The sequence below is a fragment of the Rhyacophila brunnea genome, unplaced genomic scaffold, assembly GCF_057557595.1.
Source record: "Rhyacophila brunnea isolate RB1 unplaced genomic scaffold, BYU_Rbru_1.0 scaffold_5, whole genome shotgun sequence".
Lineage (NCBI taxonomy): Eukaryota > Metazoa > Arthropoda > Insecta > Trichoptera > Rhyacophilidae > Rhyacophila > Rhyacophila brunnea.
In genome coordinates, this window is record NW_028233170.1 from 25,421,072 (window position 1) to 25,448,533 (window position 27,462).

At 33.7% G+C, this 27,462-nt stretch overlaps 1 protein-coding gene across 1 annotated transcript in view; it reads left to right on the plus strand.

Annotated features, from left to right (window-relative positions):
• LOC147066209 (tribbles homolog 2-like) overlaps positions 1-27,462 on the plus strand; it is a 116,305-nt gene that overhangs the window by 12,262 nt on the left and 76,581 nt on the right. Inside the window, exon 3 of the mRNA XM_085955880.1 lies at positions 7,216-7,505. Coding sequence (XP_085812006.1) covers positions 7,216-7,505 — 290 coding nt within the window. The remainder of the gene's footprint in view (positions 1-7,215; positions 7,506-27,462) is intronic.

Consider the following 27,462-nt stretch of genomic DNA (forward strand, 5'->3'; position numbering starts at 1 on the left):
ATGTTTCGTAACAAATCTCTGTATAGTTCTCCTCACTGCGGTGTCTTATAATTATTGTCTCCATTGAAGACGAAGGGGTACCTAATTTTAAATACACTTTCAGTAACATGTCTGTTGTTTTATGTGTATTCCATTAGTTCTGATTTTACCTAATTCGTTTTTAATCCTGACTAAGAGTATGTATGTATGTCATATTATTTTTTACGTGTGTATCTACTATAGTTCACTGAATCCGCACGCCAATGCGTGCCAAATCATGACTTCTGTTCTGCCCGTTTATGGAAAATCAGTTTCAATTCTTTTTAATATCGCATTGCTCATATACCTGTGTTACACAATATCATTGAAATCAATGATAATGTCAGCATCATCATCATTGAGGCGCGAACATTAATCATATTAGCATTTTTCAATACGTTTTGCAATGTCAAGATACTGAACATGTTTTTGTAGGAAGAAAATGTATGCATCTGCCATGATAGACGTGCGTCACTACATGGAAATTGCCCCACAGCGTCTTTAATAAATTATTATAATTATATACTTATAGGTACTTCTTAATTATAATTATTAAATGTATATACATAATTATACTTCATTAACTAGATAGATGTAAACAAGTGATGCATAACAAGCGGTCCACCATACTATTTGGTATTATTGTCCCAATAATAAGTATCTAGACCAGGTTTTCATTGAAACATGGTAATAATTTTACTTATATTTTTTTAAATTTAATCGTGTTGCAATAAATAGCATTGCCCTCGCTGTAGTTCGGTACTCGGCGCATATAACGATAACAGATTAAAAATATTTTGAATTTCCTTACTATGCGGTCCTCGGACGATTAGAAACTGGAAAAATATAACGTGCTGACATAAAGGTTATTCATCAATGCCATCATTAGTTAAAATGTTAACAGTGTTGACATATGCCATAGACACATTCTTTACTATAAAACTTATTCCAATATTCATTTATCTTTCTACAAATAATATAGGTAAGTACTTAACTACTGTGATAATATTGAATGAGTTTTTGGCAATAATGAGTATTGGTTAGTTACACTAATTAATTATTGTTTGTCCAATACCTGTTTTAAATATTGGGAAAATTCAAACCCGTATATGCGTATAATATATACATCAGCAAGAGAATGCAAGAAGTGAATATGTACGTCTTATTAATCGTATGTAAAAACATTTAGTGTCAAATTAAAACAATATATATCGCCAAGCTAGTTGTTAGGTTGGTATTGTTGAATAATTTTTGACTTGTTTTCTGTGTTTGTACCAACCTTGATTATGGCTACAAATTAAAAAAATATAATTAAGTAGCTAATTATCTATCCACTAATTATTACGAAATTCTTTATCAGTTGATCGCTAAGACATTGAATTTCCCATCATTGTCTTTTTATTTATATTAAAATTTCCGATCATTTTTTTTTCTCCTCGGAGATAATAACATTAAGTAGGCATTATAACAATAAAATTGGAATGAACAAAAAAAACACACAATTCTCCCGGACGGGCAAACAATAATGTTGATAATTTGCTCGTTCCTTTGTTCGTATAATTCGTGATATCGCGGTAATTATTGTTTAGTAATTAGAAAATTCAACAAAATCTCCGTCGACCACTGTTCTGTCTGCATCTTATCGCCTCTTGTTTCGAGAATGACCGTGAAAGTCTTAAGCCTCATGTTGAAACATACATTTTTCGTGCATACAGCATTATTTATTTATTAAAAATTTAAATTGAACCTTGTTCAGTCATGCAAGGTGATAATTAATGTATCAGTCGCTATGCATTTTTTTTGTTAATTTAATATTTTCGGTAAATACGCTTTGGGACAACGGAATTTGCTGTTCATTAACGTTTTGTGTGTTTACTCGGTTATCATTTTACAGGAATTTTCATATTAGTACTAGTACACACTATCAGTTCATGATGCGGTGACACATAGGTATACTATATAGTATATTATATTAATATAATACGGTGGCGGTCCAAATGTATTTTGTAGGTATTTAAGATTGCTATGCGAAAACGATATACCGATGTGATAATATGTAACTTTACAGGGAGCAAAATTAATTTTATATGTTTCGTTTCGTCGATGTATTTTTCACTACTAAAAAGTTGTACTTTCGTCACTGAACAACACTCTTGTTGACCACACTGTCGGTATGCTTAAAACGAAATTCTAAATAATCGAAGTAAACCATAGTATCCAACCAAAATGTCCCATAATATGCCTTATTGGCTCTGTATTATATATTACTTATATAAATAATATACAGTGCCAATTAGTATTTGCAGATTTTCCGCTGATCATTTCAAAGTAATTTCACAGGATTTTCTGTTTATTAATTTCTGGGGGCGGTCCGGATCCCAGTTCTTAAGAAAGAAAGAAAAGTTTAATGCATATATCCGGTTTTCGTTGCGTATTTAAGGTATTCCCTTTTATCAAACAAAGTTGTTACCATGATGTAGAATTGTTTACCTACGCAATATTATGTAAGTATTTTCTACTGCGTTTGATTAATGGCCAACTGAGCATTTGGATACCAAAAATAGCGTATTATTGACAGCACAAAGAGCATCCGAAATGTAAAAATATGTTGTCGCCAACCAAGTTCCCGTGTTTACGGTTTTGGCATTTCAATTACTGCCCCCTCGCGTATTTAAAAAAAATCTCTTGGACTCTCGCCAGTGCTTATTTTTTCAAATCAGATTATTCATGTTGGAAGCTTCTATACAGAGTAAAATGTATTTACACATATAAAGATTATACCAACAAACTGTTTATAAAAAAAATGTAAACACGATTCTTCATCTTCCTGTCGCTACAGCCCAATGCGAGTCCTAGTCATGGACCTGGCAATTTGATCGGCTGTATGATCTTGAATAAAGCGTAGGTACGTACTTGTATTTGAGTCTCCATCCTGACCGCGTGTCATTGATAGGTCCGAAGATACCACGACGCCGTACACTCCACCCAAATGAGTCCAATATGTACTCTTTCCACGCCTTGGACCATACGCCATATTTCTGAGCCATACGGTACATGGCAACCAGGGACGGCTCTAGTAAAGGAGCAAAGTGTGCAGTGCACTCCCGTCATAGATTAAATAAAAATATATAGGTAATATAAAACCCCCATGATTCAGAAAAATGCGATATCGAAAACTTATGCGAAATCACTCATTTTAAATTCCGCGCGTTTTCGAACAATGGTGACGCAAGCGTTTCAACACTTCGCCTCAGCCACCCATACACACAAATGTCGAAAAAACAATGTCGATGAGACGCGACCAATACATACGTAATAATTCCATCGATGCAGGAGCATTATTCGAAGTGTTCCTTGAATTTACGCACATTTTTCACGCATACATTTATAGCGGACAACCACAGCGACAAAAGAAATGAAGCTTGTAGAATCAAAATCACCAAAGTTCTATAAGACTACATGAGTCTTCGTTGGAAACGATGTTTTTCATATTCTTTTCATTTCAAGTACAGTGCACCGGCCGAAAGCACACACACATAAGCTAGTCATTTGGACTTTATACACAAACCTCACAAACCAATATGAATATTCCTACATATAACTCAGGCGACGCGTCGAGGTACAGTTGGAAGCCTAATTATTATAATGAAATGACGAACTTCATGTCGATGCATATTGTGTCAAAAATATAATCATATTCACGACTGTTAGTTTGGTTGATATCGTCTATGGGTTGATCGTTCGACAGTTGGGTTTATAATATAGATTTAATAGTATTTACAATGAGTACCGTGTATTCAATTGCATATATTAAGGACAATCGTCACGATTTTCCCAAACGAATTGATATTAAAGTGGCAGGCCGTCCTTTACCATGTATAAATTTAATTCAAAAGTGTACAGTGAAATCGAAGATTGTTAATCGGAAATTTAATGTGCAAATGTACTCAAAAACACAATGGCTTTGCGGATGTAATATTCTTAATACCCTATTTTGTTTTCCGTGTCTGTTGTTCGGCGGAGATGTTAACTGGACGGTCCATGGGATTCAAGACTTGGTCCACCTGTCAGTAAAAATCAAAAAACACAGTGGTTCAGAAAAACATATTTTAAATGAAATGCAACTTGCAGTCTTGGGAGAAATAGATATACGTTCACAATTGGATGCAGGGTACCGTTTATCTGTGAAACAATTTAACGAACGTGTTGACAAAAATCGTTATATTTTATCCAGATTGATTGACTGTGTGAAGTTCTGTGGTGCATTTGAATTAGCTCTTAGAGGACATGATGAATCTGCAGATTCAAATAATCCAGGTGTTTACCGAGGGCTTATTGACTTTGTCTCGGAAATTGACATAGCCATGAAACAGCATTTGGAGAGCAATAGTGTTTTTAAGGGTACGTCAAAAACGATTCAAAATGACATTTTAGATTCGATTCTAGAGGTGTGCCGTAACGAAATTAAAAATGAAATATCACAAAGCAAGTTTGTAGCTATACAAGCAGATGAAACAACGGACATATCTACTACAGAACAACTTGTTTTGGTCATAAGGTATGAACTACGCGGACAGATACATGAACGATTCTGGAAATTTATGACGCCGAAAAACCACACTGCGGCAGGTATTGCATCTGAAATTTTGAAAGAACTAGAAGTTCTCGACATTAAACAAGCACAACTAATTGGCCAGAGTTATGACGGCGCATCCGTGATGAGTGGCCGATTAGGTGGTGTACAGGTTTTGATAAAAGCTTCGTATCCACACGCACACTTCATACATTGTTATGCACATCAATTGAATTTGATAATGGAAAGAAGTGTTTCAGCTAACACCATAGTCCGAAACTTTTTTGCTAATTTACGAGCGTTTCCAATTTTTTTTTCGAGGTCTGCGAAGCGAACTGATATCTTGCAAGAAATAGTTCATAGAAAAATACCAGCAGCACCAACAACGAGGTGGAATTTCAATATAAGAACAGTTACTGTTGTGCATACTTATCGCGATCAGTTAAAAGAGTGCATGGAACACATTTTAGAATCTGAAAATTTAGACGCCGATACCATTAATCAAGCTGGAATGTTGTTACGGTATTTAAACGAAGACAATTTTAACTATTGGTTAGATTTCTTTGCCAAAATTATGCCAAACTGTGATATACTTTTTAAACAACTTCAATCGAGGTCAAAGGACGTGTTGGAGATAAATATGGACATTGAACACTTTACGCGTGCTATACAATGTATTCGTCAAAATAATCATATGTCAGAAATTCAACCATCGAAAAAACGTCGTCCCAATGATTTACCTCATTCTGTAATATGCAATGAAGTATGCGACATTATAGTGAACCAAGCGAAAGATCGTTTCGAATATAAAGGTCATTTAGTAATAGCCAAATTGTTTTTTAGTGAAAAGTTCCGGGATTATCATACAAATTTTCCAACTACAGATTTTAATACGGTAACTACATTATACGACATTATTGACAAATTTAAACTTAAAAATGAACTAATAGTCTTATACAGTAGAGAAGATTTCTACGTTACTGATGGAGCATTGTCGATACTTCAACTTTTCACTAATAATAATTTACTGGAAGTATTTAGTGAAAGTGTTACCCTATTAAAAATAATTTGTACAATTCCGATGACTTCAGTGGAAAGTGAGCGTTGTTTCTCAACTTTAAAGAGGGTTAAGTCATTTTTGAGAAATACCATGTCTCAAGGCAGGCTAAATGCTCTTGCGATGCTTAGTATAGAAAAACAATTGATATCGTCAATACCAGACTTTAATATTCGTGTTATTGACGTGTTTTCAAAATCCAAGGATCGGAGGATGGACTTCTTGCATAAATAGGTGAGTCTTTTTTGCACTCCCTCATATTCTTGTCACCGGCCGCCACTGATGGCAACGTGTCTAATTGATTTTTTGTACCAGGGGCATTTCAAGTGTCGTTTCAATGCTTTGGATCGCACCACCTTGGTTAGTTTTGTTTTTTCGTTAATTCATTTTATTAAATTTGTACCTCTCTAATTGATATCCTATCTTGATCACCAAAAAATATTAATATAGTTTATCAGTTATATTAATTAATATTTATTATTAATCTAATACATCCGTACAATGCAAACAGGATTTGAATGATAGGTATGCTATCTTAGACAATAATATATATCTTTCTGTTAATTTTAGTTTGGTATTATTTATAATTCCATATCAAAATTTATGATTTCATTCATATGCGCAATATTAATTAGCCAAATTATTATCTCTAAGCAACTGGCATTTTGTATTTTAATTCGCTCGTAAAAAATGTATCTTAATGTGGAAAAAAAAATCTGCATTTGACATTGGCTTATGGGTAGCGTGATAATTCGACTTGTTCGTATGGCGATGTAAATTTATTATGCCGATCGCCTCAATATGTTTTTTTGGTCCGAGCGACACTCCGAACACGTCCGTGAGTTAGTGCAGCGGAGTATGAAATCGGCAAGGTATCAGCTTCGAGTTTTTTTTTAGTTTATCGAACGCGACCCCGATTTTAGAGCTCTGCGATATTATTTGTGATGGTTATTATTTTTATTTGCGAGTAGCACTTTAAAAGCAAGCAGATATTATGCACATGAATCAAGCCCAGGGCGGAAGATAAGAATTAAAAACATTTGTTTTATCTTACTTTTATCCAAGTAATTAGTACAAAATGAAAACATAATATAAATACTATACCTAAAAGCAAGCAAGTTTTGTTTTGACCAGACGTGGTAACCTTTTAAAAAGTAATGATATTTGAATCAGCGTCGCAGGCGAGTTATTTTATAAAATCACGCATATCTATCTTAATACTATTATTAAGTATGTATTACATGCCGAATGCGTCGAATATGTGTAGGCACTATTCATTCTGCTACATATAATATGAAGAATAAGTCTGCAATCGGTCAAATTTGTAAATTACGTAAAGCATACGTTTACATAAGTACGGAGCTGTCTTAAAGACAATCGTCTCGTGGCTCCCCAGAAAGTGGTGATTTCAGACTTATCTTCCTCTTATCGCACACAGTACTTCTTATTCGTTAGTTATTAGTCGGTTACTCCTACTTCAATATCCCGTACACAAATAATATGAAAATTTGAAAAATATGTATTTCAGTTGTGAATTGTCAAAATTAATGCATCCGATTGATAACAGGTCGTCGGCAGAGACTGCAGCGCCCTCCTCGCCGCACATTACAGACTAGACGCCCAACCCCACGTCAATCCTCTCCACGAGGTATTACTAGGCGAAAAAAGAGTATATCTAATGTTCCCCCGCGCACATGGAGACCTTCATTCACATGTGAAAACGCGTAAAAGGCTGCGGGAAACAGAAGCTAGAAGACTTTTTAGACAGATGGCAGAAACAGTTAGGAGCTGTCATGACCAAGGAATCGTCTTGAGAGACCTCAAACTTAGGAAATTCGTCTTCGCAGACCCACAAAGGTAAGATTTCTATTTTTCAATTTATTTCAATTATATTGTTTTTAATGTATATTTCACAGCAAACACAACAAATTAGATCTATTAAATTATTCTATGTTTAACGTAAAACATGTTTTTTTGTTGTTTATAGATTCTGGAGGAAAGATAAATTAATCTATTTCTCCGGTAGTTTTACTCTTTGGATATTATGTATGCAATTCATTATCTGCATCTGCATTATCAAAGTTAATACTTGGTTTATTGCATAACGCATTCATTGCATTAGTCGGTTGTTAATTCATTATTAATATTGGCGAGTTTATTGATTTCCATCCCATATTTGACATTGACCAATAAAATATTTACCGATCTCTCTGGTGATAAAATTATAAGTTATCGTTAAATCTCAGTGTTTCGCCACTTTATTGATTATTGGCTTCGTAAGGGCGAGGCAAACAATGACGTTACCATTGATAGCCAAATGCGTTGATAATTTTAGATGAATAAGGAGAAATGCACCCCATCTCGGCTCTTACCTTTGGCCTTCGAGCCTATTTTGATCGAGCTTAATATGTAATATTTATTGCTATCTCTTATGGTCGAGTAATAATTATTAATTTACAATGATGTTACTCGTTTCTAGATAGATAATTATAAAATATAATTAATAATTTTAACAGAATTACGTTATCTATATTTCAAACTGCAAATAGTCGTAGGACAATTATTAATACTTGATAAGATTTTTTTTCTTTGTTCCTTTATTCAAAAATGTAATCTGTCTGTAGACGAAGTAGTTGTTATCATACGATCTTTAATTCGGGTGATTGTATAGTATACCTAGTCTGCTTATCGTCATCTATATTAAATTTTCTCTTTTCTGTCAGTAAACAGAAGAGCCAAGTCTCATAAATTGGATTAGTCGCCTTCGTTTACTGTCGATCAATGATGGATCACCGTCATAATTAAATAATAACAAAAATTTTCGTATATTTCATTTTGTACTGGAGTAAACTTAACTTGATATTAAATAAAATTGCGGAAGTAGTATATATTATACTTAAATAAAAAATTTATTAGACAGGAAAACTTTCGACATTATTTTATAAACATAATCCCGTAATAATTTTGAAATGTATTTATCGATGTCTGTAGTAATTATGTCAATTATTATTATCAATAGTGTTGTGTATGGATAAAACAGTCTCGCGAGATGTGCAATAGACAAGTAATAATAATTAGTCTTAATATGTATAAAACGTGATGCAGCACCGACTTGGGTGCATTGCATTATCAGTATTGCCACACTGTCAGGCAGCGCGCGTGGCCAACCCGTTGCAAAATGCCCTTACCAACTCGCATGTTGTCTCACCGATCATCAAACTTCATCTTCATGGCCGTTTTTATTGGTAATGCAACGTTTTCGTCACCTTATAAAGATAACTTTGAGGTTCTGGGGAAATGATTGTAAGTGATCATTTGCAGCAATCCAGTAATCCATTACACTATAAATTAGTTTACAATATTTTAGACACAAGTTGAGAAATGTCAACTTATCCACTGTCAAAGGTGGCTTTAGCACCTCATACGCATCATAATGTACCTATTTATTTATCAGTTGATATTCACCACGCATTATTATTATTTTACGACACGTATTTCACCCACATGGCAAGCTTTACCCTCAAAATTTATCAGATTAAAAAATTAATTAATGATTTTATAAAATATGAATAATTGCAACTAAATAAACGTTGAATCTTTTGAAAATATAATAGCATTTGTAAAAACTTTACCTCGACATTCCTATCTAAAATAATTGATTAATATCGTGTCGTTTTTGATCGTTGCATACTTTGAGGAATGCTGCAGTGTGTTGCAGTCGCAATGATTGCCGGGCGTCGTCGGTCAGTTCGACGACTGCTGTGGGAAATTCTTGACGCAATCCTGCGTCAGTCGCCGTATTCGCAGGGCGCTCAATTACTCACCATTGCCCTATATTATTTTGACATTACCGTCCGTGGATATAGGTAGAATCAATGGAATAGATAATGTTATTATAGTTACATTGACAGAAATATTGTGGAAACTATTTATTATATTGCGATGGTTATAGTTCATATACTTAATACTATGTTTAATACTTACATCTATCTACGTAGTTAATTTCATTAAAAATACCATTCATTTCAAGTAGGTTTTCATTACGCATTAAATTTTGTAATACATATACAAACCTGAGCTGTTTTACAAGTACCAACTCGTTTCGCGGCTAAATCATTATATTATGTACCGCATATCTAATCTCTTGTTATCTAAATTCCTAATCACTGTAATGTATTTTATCTGCATACAAGATAAATGCAATATACCTATTTCAAAACGTTCATTTACCGAAGTTGTTTAATAAGGGGTGATGTCATATTGGCTGACAGTTTCGCAATTTTTATGCATTCATTTACGCTGTTAAAAGTGAGCTGCGTTCCGCCAAGGACGTAGGTACGATTAAATTAAAAATCAATCGAAATTGACAGTAAGTAATTTTATTAGCGTTTCTCAAGTTCGACTCGGTGTGGTAGCCGCAGTCGTTCGTTTGCTCACAAAAAAATCAGCGATTTGAGACGAGCGAGCGCGAACGCCGAGTTTTAGTCTATCGAATGTCGCAACCGGCTCTCAAATGCGTAACCTCGGTTTATCAAGAGAGACCTTCGCCACAAAGAAACGTGTTACTTTACATAACACCATTTTTATTTTGTTTGTAAAAGGGTTGGCGTCATTGTCAGCTGAAGGTATTTAAAAAAAATTGCGACATCGATTCAATTGAATGAAACATTACTCGCCTGTGTTTCAATTTATAAGCCTCATGCTGGGATTACTCACTGGTCTTGCGTTAGAACAGTCGTGTTAACTTAACGGTTATCTATTAATAATATGTATATTCAATAGTAGTACAATCTACGTGGCTTCGCTTCAATGTTGCCAGTGGCAATACAATAAATCTTCCGATATTACAAAGTTTCTCTCAATCGTAATTAACCGTGTACTGATCTTGTTCACTTTTCCTATAACATTAAAATCATCTATCACATTTCTAATATAGTGGAACGAATTACGGACGTAGGAGAAGCCACGAGCGATAAATTACTAATGATATTACTATAGAGTATAGACAAAGAAATAGATATCTTGCTTTACTATATTATGTATGTGTGAATTCCTCAATAATATTTTGAAATAAATTCATTAGTCGGTACGAAATGAACTGTGCATACTTTCCGGTTTCGTTTGTATCTGAAGATTCTTAGAGCCTATAATAATTAAATTGTATTTATATTACATAGAATATAACATGCGATCGTCGTACATCTTGCATCTCACGATCCAGTGTTATTAATTTTTGGGCGTTCACTAACTACATTTCCAGCTACATAAAATGTATTCAAATTTGAAAGAGTATTAATAAAACTCGACATGTGCACCTATTTGAATAGCATGCACACCGTGTGTTCAACCCTTTTTAAATAGAAAGTTTTTTTTTATGGAGGATGTGAATATTTTATTACGATTGTACCTGCATGGGAAAATTTCAATCCGAGATGTATTTTCACCCCTTGCTTTTATTAGAAATCTCATTGATTTTTTGGGGTCAAGGATAACACCCTACTAGACGTACGTCTAAAAATATTATATTTTACATACGTTTTGAATCGCCGGGAATACTAATTAATCAAAAAAAATATCTTACCAGTGAAACGTGGTAGATGAACGTGTTATGCTATAGTTATGAATGTGTCAACAATTAGAATAATATATAGTTTACAGTGTTATAACGATGGTTTATAGATAATCAATAAACATAATATGTAATGTAATATTATCTATTCAATACAAAACTGTAGACCAGTCATGACGATCGCTTGATGGATTTTTGTCGATCTCGCCATAGGAATTGAGCCTTGAAAATGAAAAACCGTGTATTGCACATTAATTTGTAATATTATATATTATTACCATTGAGATTTTGAAGGGGATTAGACGTTCCGATTTTTATTTCCTATGTGAAAGTCGTTTTCAAAATTAACTACGAGGAAGCCCGCGAGACCTCGTCGTATCACTTTGATTCAAATTGTATCACTGTCGTATGAGTGAAAGAAAGAGAATAATATATGTGAATCCACGCGCTTTAAACTGAGGCATCGTTTTACTATAGTAACTATACCGTCGTGCAGTAGCAGTAGGTTCTTTGCACAATAGGAGAAAAGTTTGACAATGATTGAAATGAAGGCCCAAAAAATACCTAAATATTATTTTCATGATGAACGGGTAAATAGATTATATTTTCTCTATGGTGAAAAATAAGTGATGATCAGCCAAATATAATGCGTTCGTTCAAGTTAATGAATGACAATTCGAGAGTGTAGTAATGTAGTTGTAGTAGATCACTGCCTACTTGAAGTTGGACATGCCTGCTACACAAAGACTGCATAACTAATATTTTATTAGATACCTTTATAATAAAACTACTGATATGAAAATAACGTAAGTTTTCGTTGTTTCACGAATAAAATTATTATTAAACTGGACACGGATCTATACCTATTTATCGTAATTCAATAATAATTGATACTAACATAATCAAATTATTATTTTTATCGTTAAGTAGATTAGTAAGATAAGTCTTAAATATAACGAAAATTTTTATTGATAAATGAATTCCGATAAAATAAATGTCGAATTACGGATGGATTTAAATGATTTTCATATCGATTTGAATTTCGTTCACTTATGTTCCGGGGTGTTAGGTTTAACCATTCACCTTTGAAATGTGCATAACATGCACATGCCACCGTTCGCGGGTCGCCCCGACAAAAGATACTTTTATGAATGAAATCGAGGTCATGGCATCCGACCTTCCGACGTCAGACCCGAACTATTTTTTTTCCGCTCAGATAAGAATCCGACGTCACAACGTGATATCTCCATCGCCGTCTATCCGACCGCCTACATCCAGACAGAGCAACATCTTGACATGTGAACATGCTCTTTTTGCTTGCGTACTCTCGCCATTATAATCATGGGAAGGAATTCTATTATTACAGATATAATTTATTATTAACCATTATTATCTTAATACCCTATTATTAGTATATTTGCGACTTCACGTTTATTATCCATTTATATTTTTTGTGGTATTGGATTTCTTTGTAGCTACGTTTTTTTCGCACTAACCCCGAGTCAACTTGCTCGTAATTAATCATCTTATAAATCATCCGAGATTCGTCTGTCTAACTCTTTAAATATCCTAGTACATGTTTTTTTTTTAAATTTGCTGTCAGTCATTATGTCGTACATACTTACTATAGTGTTGCATCGTGAAATTTTGTTTGGCCGCGATTTTTTTTTCCTTTATTGACTAAATATTTATCTTGGCATGTTTTATCCGGGCTCAAAAAGCTACGCTTTTTTTAGAAATATTTTTCCGTCTATAATTTGAAAAGCGTGTTGTTTATTTTGAAGAGGAAAATTTTACAGAAGATAAGCAATATCGCAAAGCTGGAGAATTCGCATGTGTAAACATATTATACTAAATACAAAAATGATAAATAATATAAATTATTACCTTGTCTTTGCTAAATTTGTTAACCAGATATCAATTTACACATACGTTCTTTCGGGAGTTTTAAATGCGATTTTTACTGTTTGTTTGTACTTACTGCGAAAAATGTCGAGGTTATTGCAAGTAAATTTAATATGGGAGGAGGAGAGAACCTTCGCGAGACAGGAAATCAAACGAGGCGGGAGATCTCCGCCCACTTTGATACGTTTCTTATTTGTGTAGATAATTTTTTCGAGGTGAGCTCTTGTCGTACAAGAATCCGATATATAAATACAAATTTAAACGTCTTTTTAAGCATGTATTACATAAAATCCGTTATAATATTCGCTAAGTTGTATCGTGTATTTAAAAACATGTAATTTAAATCGTATAACTTTATTGGTTTGAAACTAGTAGCGATCACTTATATTGAGTTGTCAAAAATTCCAAGATGTTTGGCGTTTGTCGTAAATAATGAAAATACTGTACTCATTTATGAGACTTAAAAACCGCCTATTGTCAATTTTTTTTAAATAAAACTATTCAGATCTGAAATATAAAACGGTGTGTTCAATAATAACAACCATTCCAATACTATACCTATTCCATACGTGTTTTCTGACACGGTTCAATACTTCCGTTTGCAAATTGTTATATTTCTTCGCACTATTTACGATGACACCGGTATCTCTTAGGTCGACCTCGACTAATGCCAAGGTCCTCAGCTGTCAGACTCTTCCATCGGCTTCTTCGCGCGGATTGGTAAAGGGATATAGAGTAGCGCTCTCCTTAAGGGCGCGCGTCCTCGGCGAATTGCCAAAATAGCAGACTGACAGTAATGATAATATCGCCGGCTGAACTGAATCGGCTGCCAATTATTGCAAAGCGTCTTCAACGATTGAAATCATCACATTGAGTCATAACGTTAAATATAAATTTTAATTACAATTCCGAAAGCTAACAAAGATCCCTTACACTGTGAAATCGACTAGCTACGGTCACGTCATGATTAGAGTATTTCTGAAAAATTTCAACAGCCTCATAACCTAGGGGCGGCAGGTTATATGAAAGTATGGTTCACCATACTTTCATGATTAGAGTATTTCTGAAAAATTTCAACAGCCTCATAACCTAGGGGCGGCAGGTTATATGAAAGTATGGTGAAGCAGGCTGGTATGGTGAAAAAGTATGGTGAGGCGAGCTGATAATTAAGTTGCGGCAAAATTTCCCCGTTAACATTATATTATATGGGTACGTTATAATGACCAAAGTAAATCCTCCATGATGCCCTCAATTTTTTTTTATCAAGTCGCTAATTATCGTAAGTTGTCGGCTTTTGTTGGCCTGCTTCATTCAGTTGTATGAGAAAGCTGATTTCTTGCCCCTCTTTTTATTTAATACCTCTATGCTCTTACCATTCGTTTTATCAATCTTTTGACTGGTCATTTCTCTTAAAATAACTATGAGAGATGCACATTAAATGTTGATCAATAATTTTTTATTTTTAATAAAATAATTGTTTATTTATTAGACGTCCGTCACCAAATAACCGGTGAGACTTCTTGTCCAGTGTTCTCATAATCAATAAGGCAGATATGGAAGTCCTCCTGAAAGTATTTAAGTACATAATAATTCAAGGACTTACACTGCTATGTCTTGCATTCGTTTACAAATTTAATTCGGACGACGGCCTAAATTTAGCCAACCCTCATAGAGTACAGCGAGTATAGAATCATTGCGTATACAAATAAGGGGACCATAATAATGTAATATTATCAAGTGAATTCCTGTAAAAAAACATTTATCATGAGACGTGTGATTAATTTCATTCTATAACTTAAAAATATCACAATTTTATGTTAATCGAATTGTTTTTGTGGTGGTATTTATTTGTTTTCAACGAAATTATCATAATCCGTAATTTCCAGCGCATTTCGTCAGCCGCGTTATGTTGTTTTGCTCAGAATATTCGTAAACACCTTTTTTATTATTTGATATTCTTTATGTATTATCAACCTGTATAAATATGCAAACCAATTAAATTGTAAGTAATAACTACGTGCTTCACATGAATTTGCGTATTCTTGTCTTTCGTTTTGTATTAATTATAAATAATTCGTATCGGCATATTATTTGTATGGCGTATCATACAGGGAGATAGGTATTATTTTTCTGGCACGCAGTTCAATAATAATGAATCCAATGTCAAAGTAATGTCAGAGGCCCCTGCCTACATGTCATGCTGTGATTTCTTACAGAAAACAATATTTTGCCGTAACAAAGCCTTATAAAGTTATTGCGTAATAGTGATTATCTAATACTTAATTACAATAACATTATTAATTTAATTAATTCAAATAGGAATAATTTATGTTTGACATGGTCAATCTTACGTAAATTATGTACGTATCTTCTATGTGTCCGGTTGGTAATTATTATTTTTTTATACTGGCAAACACATCTCAAGTGCACGATTTTTATCTGCACGCCTATACATACAAGAAATCATAATTTCAATAGTTTGTATTATCAAGCAACGCATCCAACTATTTTATAGTATTTTGTAATAATTCAAAGTCAGTTTGTTATTAAAAATAATGATTAACTCATACACAGATGTTACAAAATAGAATCGCTGTACTAATACTATTTTCAATTACTCTTCCAGCGGTACAGTTTCTATATTATATTCATTTATTTTCTAACCTTAAAAGTCTGTTTTTCGCCAAAGGCGGTCAAACACGCGAGATCGCTGAGTTTTGTATGGCATCGAGTTATTTCGTGCTTTTTATTCGTTAATATTATTTGGATTTAGGTAAAGAGGCCAAGATCTCTCCGTGACGTTTTCGTAAAACCTGTCCGCTAGTTGTTCACGGGACCGTAACGCATAATTTCAACTCTACTGACGGTCGCATTAAATTTGAGCCGAATTCAACAAAATGAATGACATTACTGCGATATTTTGTAGGCCCGCAAATGAGCACATCGGCACAGTGCTTCGCCATTGTGAATGTGGGATTTTCGACAATATTGCTGTTTGCGTTTTGAAACATAATGTATTTTATTTCAATATTCCTAATTACCTACTCAAAATATTCGATAGCCTTGCTTTATAAAGCGGCCGGTAAAGCATGAAAGTCTAATAGTTAAATGCCAAATTACAAAAGCGTTATTTGCTGAAATATGAGTTATATTCATGGTGTTGTTTTGGTCACATTTCTTTCTTTTGGCTAATAAGAGGAATCTCAAGTCAAACCGTATAACAAACCTCTAGTTTGAATGTTGGAGACGCCTTAAAACAGGTGTAAATAGAAATCTGGTCATGTCATGATGTTTTTCATATGAAAATAAACTGATCTTCAGGGATTTTTGGCATGTTTTTTCGCCGTGTTTACTTTCAATGTCGTAACTTTTGCAAAAACTATTCGCTGATTTCGTTTTTGTTCTGCCAGGAAATCTCGATGCTGTTTTTTGCTCTGTATATACCTATCTATATTATTCTGTGTACACTATTATGTGCCTATTTGATTTGTTTCCATTTCCTCGACGCTGGCTATTTTTGCCACGGCGCGGCGTGGTGCGTGTCGAATAAGTGTTTATCTGAGTGATGTTATGTTTTTTAGCATTTTTGCAAACTCGCCAAAATCCGTGCCGGTGGCGTTTTCCAGATATTTCGACATTTATACTGAAAACAGAAAGGCGCACGTCACACGACTCTCGATTGCCCGAATTTGGTTAGCGTCACACACCGGAAACGGTGTGACGTAGAAAACTAACCGTGTGTACGTGATACTCTTAGCATCGGTTGCCAATAAACAATACAATTATTATTACCGACGGAAAATAAACAATAATTTGTTAATTTACATTTAAAGAAAAAGCAGCTCAAACAAATAATTTATTCGGACACTCCCTAATAAAGCGAATCATAAGAAAAAGTAGTCGATATAATTAATTACTAAAATATTATTTGTACTTTATTCAATATTAAATTTGTTATAGTCTGAATGTGTCATCTGTAGATGGTTTTGAAAAACACATCAGCTCTCTCAATCAGCGTTTTTATTCTACGATATACCTACTCACTAAGTCATTTTTGCATAATTCTACATAACTTTTTTCTACGTAATGAAAAATCGATATAAAATATAAATGAATTCTGATAATTATTACATCTACAGTTTGAATTTAAAGTACAATTCTATTCTTGTAATAACGTATAATATAATATGAAAACTGATTCAGATAATATTATGTGCTTATATTCAATACCGTTTCAATGGTTTTTTTTTCATTAACTTATCCGATTGATCGAGAAATTTCCTTTGTGCTATCCACACAATGAAATCGTATTATGCTTTTGCTGACGTACTTACCGAGAAGTTTTAATTTTCATAGTAAGTATTATTCTCGAAAGTAGATGTAGGCAGTAGGCACCCACTAGCAGGGCTGCTTTCAGAAGCCTTTGCAAAACTTCCCGAGTGCCTCCGCTCAAAGCTGAGAATGTTTTACACAAGGTTGCGTATAAGTATAACAGTTTGTCTGCCATCTTCTCCCCACAAAGGATGCATTCGCTCAAAGATGAACTTCCTCCTCGTAATTCTGAGATGCGCTGTGTGTAACTAACTGCTGCCGTCAGTATACAGTATACCTACTTACTCGACTCTTAGCTAAGTAATAATATCGAGTAAGAAACATTCTACTAAACTAATATGAATGGAAAATAACTAAGCTAACTTTTGTCCGATCCTACATTTTATATATTATGAAATACATTAAAGTCATAAGTAACGTAAGTTTTACTTCAGAGATGACTGCAAAACTTTATTATGACGTCGGATCGTTGTATATCATTTATCTTATTTATTTGCTGAGTCAATCGAACAATATCAGATGATCATCTGTGAGTAATTATACTATTTTTATGTTATTTTAGATTAGAAATATGAATAAATTAATAATATAATATTATTACACTACGTGCGTTGTACGGGTCAACGGCTTCTTTGAGCATCGTTTGTTGACCCTAAATCATCCCCAAAGATTTCACGGTATATTCCTTACAAATTTAATATTGGCGCTGCGCAGCTAAATTTCACGCGGATCGCAAGGAAGCGTCACGCAGGCGTGCGTGATGTGAATTGGGCGGAAGTTGTTCCTGGTTGATTACGCGACTGTCGTATGGTACCACAGGTTTTATTGAACCATAGTTTGCCCTTAGGAGCCTGTTATGTGTCATAGGATCGAGGTGACAAACGTATCACACCTATATCTCATGTTGACATCTCCAAATTGATAAATTGAAATATCAGCTTTCCCGCAGGAGGATTCTACAAAAGTATTTTTTTATTCAACGAATAATTCAGAAAATGTGGTAATGTAATATTATTTATAGAACACACATAATTCTAAAAAATTAGCTAGGGTGTTGGTGGCTAATTTGGTATTACACAATGGCTGGAACACGAATCCGAGGAATGCAGATCCGAATTCCGTCTGGCACAAGACTTTTTTCTAATATTTCTGAGGTGTTATGTTAATACTGTATTGTGAGTGAATTGATCCATGTATTCTCGATGGCATTGGGTGATTCAGGTGCATTGCACCATCGATGTCCAACATCATTGCAATCGATGAATAATAATGATGACAATTTGAAAATATAGGTATTACCTAGGTACTTTGCACCGCCGTTCTAAAAAACATACAAGTCATCCATGCTTGGAATAATCGTTTTCCAGTGTAGATACTTGTGACTTTGTTATCTGTCACTGTTATCAGGTGTTGCGCGAATATTACGATTATGTCGATCCAGTTGTGAAATACATGAAACAAAAGGTAATAGGGCATAAGTAATAATCACTTATATGACATACTAGATAACAATCAGCGAGTGCAATATGGAAAATGAAAATGGTTTTCCCTCACATCTAGGAAAATTATTCAAAATCTGATTGCCCGTAGGACAGAATCGAAGCAGCCGCCAATTTACATTAAATTAGTAAACAATTGGAAGATATTTTTATATTCCGATCGTATTGAAATTTCTCTAGCAAACATGCAAAGTTATTTTATAATTTCTAAATATGTTTCTCACGAAATGATGTTTAGAATTCTATATAATACGACGTTGGCGTGTTGAGTGGAGAATATTTAAACTCGATTTATAATTCGAATTCATTTTCATTCGCTTCTTTCAAGACATCGGACAGTATATTGCTTTATTGGATTATGATTTTGTCTTTGATCCGGCATTTTGATTGCGCCGTAATATAATATCTACACTTTTGTCTCAATTTCCTTTATAAATCCCTTCGCCCTCCGCATTGCGGACAACATGAGGGGGCACTCGATACAAGTGAGACACGGGCTTATTCTCAAAGAGACATATTCGAGCAAAGTCAAGCCGACCTGTCTGGCGTCCCCTTTGAGTTCCGCGGGGCAACCTTCAATCCGCAAGTGGCTTTCAGGGGGAGTTTACACATACATAGGGATGGCATATAACTCCCCTATTGCGACAACAAAATTTATTTTTCAATTTTGTCACAATAATTAATCGTTAGATGATATCATAAACATATAGAAAAGGCTTAAAATTACGGCCGTAAAAAATTATCAACATTTTACCATGATACCATTTTGATTTTATTTCAACTATTTCGATATTATGACTGATTTACTCAAAATATCATTAATAAACACCAAATGAACATGGTTAAAGCTGTGTATGTATTGTTCTGCTTATTTCAAGTTTAGTAAATATATTCGAATTATATTTCTTAGATCGTTTTGATAGCAGTTAAATTGCCAATACATGTATTATTGCATGGAATGAACTATGGAATCTCTTATTTTGATAATAATAAGTTCGTCAAAAGAGCTGTTAATGCTCTCTCGTCAAACTCCGATAACTAGAGTCTATTATACATTTAATAAAACATATTATGTGCATTGGACTGCAATATTATTCGATTTGACTGCAACAAATATATATAAGGTATACATTTTATAAAACCGGTTTGTCAATGTATTATTTTTTTCAAAATTGTATTGAGTATATCGCCATTCTTGCCAGTCCTATAAATGAGATTCAAAACGCTAAGGTCAAATTAGTATTAACGTTTTGTTAATTGCATAAGGAATTAAAACAGTATGTTCACAATAAAGCATTGGCAGCGGATTAGATTAAGGTCATAAATTGAATAATAATTATTGAATTCTATTTTTTTTTAATATTAGATGGAGATTGATACTATCTATGCTTTCTTTCGTTTCATTCAACACATTCAACTTTTATTTTACCGGCGAAGCCAAAATATTTTGACATAGTAATTTATTTCAATGAATTTGTATAACAAAGGCCTGAACTTCCTTTGCGTCACAATAACTTTGAAACTTTCAATTATTATTCATTCATTATACAGTGACAGTGGGCATTCTTTTGTCCGAGTGGAATCATGGGAAATTTGAACCTGAAAATGTTATTTTACTGTGTATTTTACTCGCAGCTGTATTTGTTTGATAATCATGTGAAATTATGCAGCTTGACAGTTCAGCAATTAAACTAACTAGGTAGGTACTTACATTGAAATCGGGGAATTATTTTGTTAAACTGCTTATTACTATCCTCGTTTTATTTTTGGGTAGTCATGTCTTCCTTATGATATTATAGAAAAATCGGGTGGCAGAAACGCGGGGAATTCCTTCCATTTTATAGAATTTAAAAATTTGATGGAATATTATTTTAAAATTCAAACTTAGAATAATAGTGGTCGTATCATAATAATAAGATGTAGTCATGGTTGCTTCTATTTATGCATGAGTATTATCTATGGTTATGGTGTAAAATAATATACTAAAGGAGTTAGTGCCATGATTATATACTCTTCCTTTTTAGTTAATCTACCAGATATCGGATCATGTTGATAAAATCTTTTGTTTATATTTCGGTATGTGTCGATCGAGATAAATATCATGATTTCTTTGAGGTTATCCAGCGCAAAATAGTACAGCGTGCGATATTATGATTTCGAGTGCGGCAGGACGTTGCATCTCCCGACCGGATTTTTGAATCTATTCATTGACGGTGGGCAATCGCTTCGCGGATGTGTACCTCATTGTTTTATTGGTATATACCGGCTTCCTTCCACACACAGAATAATGCACACGCTCGCGTATACCCTTGATTGCAACAAAACAAATAACCCGATGATTCACACTGTGGCCATATTCAGTTTGTAATAATTGTTCAAAGGTCCTGTGGAAACATGTGAAATGTCACGACAATCAATAACTTCGAGTTCTGCATGAACATCAATAATCAGACCTGTATAAACTTTTGATGGTGTTGTTCTATTAAGTTTGTCTATTCCAATATTGACATTACGATATAATTATTGTAGACTTTGGCCCATATAATTGGAAATACATATTATTCTCTATTATATAGTTCCAACATTTAGAAACTTGGTTTGATAAGAAGTCAACTTCCATTTATTATTACATCAAAAAGTGGCCCTTTGCTCGATATATTATCTTATCGCCGTGGTGAAACAGTTTTGTTGTGTTGCAAAGCTATTATTATAATAGGAATTCCACTGATAATATCTGTTCGAAATATTTAGTTAGTTTAGTTCCATTGTCATTTTTTCTTAATTTCTTTGACAATATTGAGTCAAAAAGAAATATATTATACTACTTATTGTATTATAATTATAGTATAATAAAATACTGAGCAATTCAAATAGGCCAGGCATGTCCACCGCGCCGATCGTAGGATGGATTTGGTCATATACCCATAGGTTAGGTTCATAGGAATTGATTCGTGAAAATAAAAAATAAGAAAAGAGTGAACATTCAGTTAGCAATAAAAAATGATATCATTGAGATTTTAACTAAGTTTTACTATTTTTATTGCTTTTACCAACTTAAATGAAAGTTGTTTTCAAATTAACCACTAGGAAGCCTGCGTGACACCATCGTACACTCACGGGCCACGGCCGCAGAAGTGAGAGGAAGAGACGATGTGAATCCCCACGCTTTGAACTGGGGTTTAGTTTTCCTTTATCGTCGCGCAGTATACTCTTTACACCGCATGAGAATAATTCGACGACGAGTGTAATGAATTCATACCCGAAAGAAGGCCAAAACATGGTTTTCACGACAAATTGAGAATTGAATAGGTATTTCTTTGTGATGGCAAAAGAAGACAAGTATCGTCGGACAAATTTTAATACCTCTGTTTAAGTTAAAGGGGAGGGAGAGTGGTAGACTACTAGCCTACTTGAAGTTTGGCATGCCTGCAATATACGGTAAGTTATTATTCTGTGTTTGAGGGGGTGTTATATAATATAATAAAACGCTGGCAACATCTATCGGATCACACCTACGCCGCATATCCTGTTTATTATGATCGAATTTGCAAAATTATTATTGTTCGCTTGTTTCTTTACCGAATTTTCATTTTTACACAATTGTGTTTGCTCAAACGCCTGCCCGTATCGTCCGGTCTGCCTATTGTCGTTGATTTTTCGCTTTTGTGTAATACATTTCGTCCAAGCCGGATATGCGTCCACTTGTATGCAACGCAACTACTCATTGACAAATTGAATAACATATTACTACAATATTATGAAGAACGGATGTCGGATTTGCGACGGAAACCCATTTTTGTCAGGAACAAAGATAAGCGTGAATGATGGATGGGTCTAGGAAGATTGGGATAATTTTTATCCAGGTAAAACTGACGGAACCATAACCTCTTTCAAATAAAATTACCCATTCACAAAGCACTGGATAAACAAAAAAAAAATGTTTTCAACCATGGAAACTTCTTCATGCTTTAATCTCATTTAAACAAAAAAATATGTTTTGTCTGGAAGGAAATACATATTAATGTCAGCGATAACTTATTTTGTGTGTTTATTTTTTTTCTTTTCGGTGACAATGAACCCGTAATTTCGTCTAGAAGTCACTACTTTGCTCTTCATGCGATATCAGTATCTAATGCCAAATTAGTTAGCTTGTTACTATGTACTCAATAAAGGAATAATATTTTTTATTTAATTTATTTATATATAAATTTTTATAATCAAGTGTTTAGATAATTTACGAATTATCTCGTGTAATGTAGCATAACGATAATTATGTCACTAATGGCGTATATACTCAATAAAGGAATAATATTTTTTATTTAATTTATTTATATATAAATTTTTATAATCAAGTGTTTAGATAATTTACGAATTATCTCGTGTAATGTAGCATAACGATAATTATGTCACTAATGGCGTATATATTATACAAATGGATCGCTTACGAAGTGTTTTGACGTAAATTGTAAATACCTACCTACATTAAACGGGAGCTTATTATCTCTGATTATTATAATTGTTAATGTAATCACGTGGATGTGGTCACGTAATTCCAGTTGGTCACATTGACGCTGGAAAGTGTGTTAGTGCCCGTGTAGTTTGCCGTTGCGCAACAGGGTGACATTTTATTTGTAATATAACTGCACGTGCCCCTGTTATCAATGTCAGGTGTAGGCCGCGTGCTCGGTTGCGAAACCAAGATGGAATCGAGAGGAGAGGACGACTTTGTGTCGGGGATTGTTTTGCACCCCTCGAAGTTGCCAAGCGACCTGCGCGACCCCTCGGCAGGTAGAAGTTTTCTTTGTTCTTTTGCATGAGACTCCCCCAGTATGACATCATGGCACCCGTGATGTTATTTATTTTGCTTTTTGCGGTCATTTATGTGAAATTATTGATAATGTCAAAACATAAAGCCCTGATAGAAACGACTCTCTCCCAATAGAAACCGTGCTAACGTAGGTACTTACATTATAATTTTCATATTTTTAGTTGAATGAATCTTATGAATATATAACTACCTACGTAATATTATTATCATTCTAAATTATCATCACCATACATTGTGTAGGTACATACATTCTTATTATAGTGTCATTAGATGTGTCTACATTAGTACATAATCAATTACATCTCACAATAATATGTAACTACTTGATTTATTTTGTTGAAATCTTTGTATGTTCTTGCTTCATATTAACACCATTAGTGTTATTAATTAGGTACTTACTATTAATATATTACTTACATAATAATTGTAGTACCTATAGGAAATACCTAATTGTATCAAATTATCTGGGATGCAATGCATGATAATAGAATAGGTACATAGTTAATTATTTAACCATGCAATATAGAGGTTAACTCATTGTCATGAAATCTTAGTAAGCAATGAAAGAGAACGTTCGTCATCGGGAATGTGATTTTTTTTATTTTCCCATCACATTTTTTTCTATATTTGAACATAAATGCATTTAATATTTAAATATATCAACTAAGTATATTGATTTGATGATTTATGTTCAAATCATATTTGGCTGGTTACGATAAAAATTGTTTTGTGTGTTTGATAAACCGCGAGCACAACAAAAGAATCTATTGGAAAAACATAATTGTACTTAACAAAAATATCCCTCACCAAAGACGTCAAAAAGAATTTCTCGAGAATATCAATAATTAATTGATATCGATTTCTAGAGAATCAAATAATAAATTTATAGGTGTTTTTCGAATTCTTAATTCCAGAGAATCGGAAAAGTCAAAAATTACAAGCACTTATAGGTAATTAATTATTGTAATGGTTCAATGTATAGGTAGGTACTGATACCTCCCTATTTTCGAGGTGCACTTTCTCTGTCTTAAATAGAAAATGGTGCTTAATATATTATAGATTTTCTTATTTAATACCTATTCAATTATTAGTAGCAACCAACCTGTCCATGAATATTAATATTCTGCGATTGTGGTATATGTGTGCCCTTCTGATGCAGTACGTATTCGCAGAAGTAATTAATTTTAAGTAGGTAAGTAGGTATATTATTGTAACTTCCCTTGTCAGTTGAACGGGTTATCTTGTGTGACGCCATGCCGCGTCATCGGCTACGGCATGCAGCCGAGTATGCGAAAATGCCCGCCCCGATCCTCATATGCATTCTATTTCAATTTCCCAGAACATCCTCACACGACTTGTAAGCGCGTCTCGTATCTTCTTACTGCATCGACCCGGTCGGGATGCGTCACCGCTGTGCATTCCTAAATCCATTTACAACTCCGCCAAAGTTCACCTGGATGGACCGTCATCATCGATAATAATTATAACGACCGCTTGACGTGTTCTTTCACGACTCTTCGATCATGTTCCTGCAAGTTTTAGTAAACTTGAATCAGGTTTTTTCAGGTTTTCTCAAACCGTTCGATCATGTCGGCGCATGCGCGTAATATTAAATCTATTTTTCTTTATCGCCGACTCGTAAATAACGTTATCTTCATATTATTCTTCAATGCATGCGGATACGGTACAAACGTTAATATCCCAAATATAATTTGAATCTGTATTTTGAAATTCTCAGAAGCTATTATTATTGAACTGAACTTCTAATTTTATCGAAATAAAACCAGTTGTTTGCCATAGTGCGTTCTATCGATGTCGTATTTTATAATATACGTGGTCGCACCGCATTTTCCACGTCTTTGTTTATTTTTCAATATCTGCGATAAGAATATATTATTATTTTTTTCTGGTTAATTTTGGTAGCGCAACAACGTCGAACAATCTCAGATAAGAAGAGAATGATATTTTTGAAAATAAAAATGGGATAAACAAATCGATAGGTACATCTCTTATTTTGAGTTTATATATATTTTTTAAATGCACACATACCTACAATAATCCGCATGCGTAATCCTATCATCACACATGTTGGCAGAACAAATTCAATAATGGGATAATCCAATAATCATGATATTGTTTTTTTTTTTAAAACATTATTCTCGTAGACGTAGGTGGTCCGAGCGTTGGATAGCGATTTACTTATACTAAAATCGTGCTAGTACTAGGATAATAATATTTAGTTTCTATTGAATATGTATTTACATTTTTTACGTAATGACAAATATAATTACCTACCTAAAATAAATTTACTTATTATCGACACATCAGGATGCTGATCATATTTGTAATGACAAATGAAAAATGATAAAAAAACAGATTTTATATTTATTTTTGAAATCCATTTGAATGGATTATAATTTATTGATATAGGTACAAGCAAGTGGAATTATTGTTGTTTTTTTAATGTGATGTTTGTTCATGTACAAGCAGGATGTTTGACAATCGATAAACAGATGAAATTAGTACGCAACAGAAATATATCAACACTTCATACCATACGTCACGTGACTAAATAGATTTCTGTGGGTCTATTCTATACTTATCGACCGCTAAAGTGATAAAGTGATAAATATTATCAAACTTAGGGTAGGTTTGTATCAAAATATTAGCACTTATTGTAACAATTACACGAAGCTGGTTTTTATTGTTGCAATAAGTGCTATATTTTAACAGCACCTATCTTGCTGCTGTTAAAATATCGCACTTATTGCAACAATAAAAACCAGCTTCGTGTAATTGTTACAATAAGTGCTAATATTTTGATACAAACCTACCCTAAGTTTGATACTATTTATTACTTTAGTGTTCGATAAGTATAGAATAGACCCACTGATGTTGTTTGTACTTTAAATTGCAAAGAACCAAATAAAGGACTGCGCTCTAAAATATACAACGAATAGTCGGTGTTTTTAGGCAATCAATCTTCAAAGTATATACTTATAAATATTCCAATCATCGTCGGTATCAATATACTTATCCCAAAACTACTAATATTGCTACAAATATCGGTTACTCGTAACTTCAATAGATACAATACCTACATAACTACCCAACGATTTTATTTGTTTAATCATTTGAATTCAAGTAGGTATATCTCTCACTAATGGTTTACTCTTACTGGCTCAATTTTCTGACTTTCCATTCAAATGTTTAGAAGTTTAAATTATACGACTATAGTACGAGGGTGGGTCAATAATTCCTTAGAAAAAAGCATTAAAACAGTTTTTATTTTTGTATTTTTTTTTATTTCTCAACATAATCTCCTTGGAGCTCAATACACTTGGTTAGACGTTTCTCAATTTTTTTTAAACCGTCAGAAAAATAAGTTTTCGGAAGGTCCTCAAAATAAGCATTTGTCCGATCGATGACTTCTTCATTTGAAAAAAAACGTTGTCCACTTAGCCATTTTTTTAAGTTTGGGAAAAGGAAAAAGTCACTGGGGGGCTAAATCTGGCGAATACGGTGGGTGGTCGACCAATTCGAACTTCAATTCTTCAATTTTAGCCATTGATCGTAAACATGTGTGAACACGGGCATTGTCCTGATGAAAGAGGATTTTTTTCCTGTTTAAATGAGGCCGTTTTTCTTCAATTTCGTTTTTTAGCTGGTCCAATAAAGATG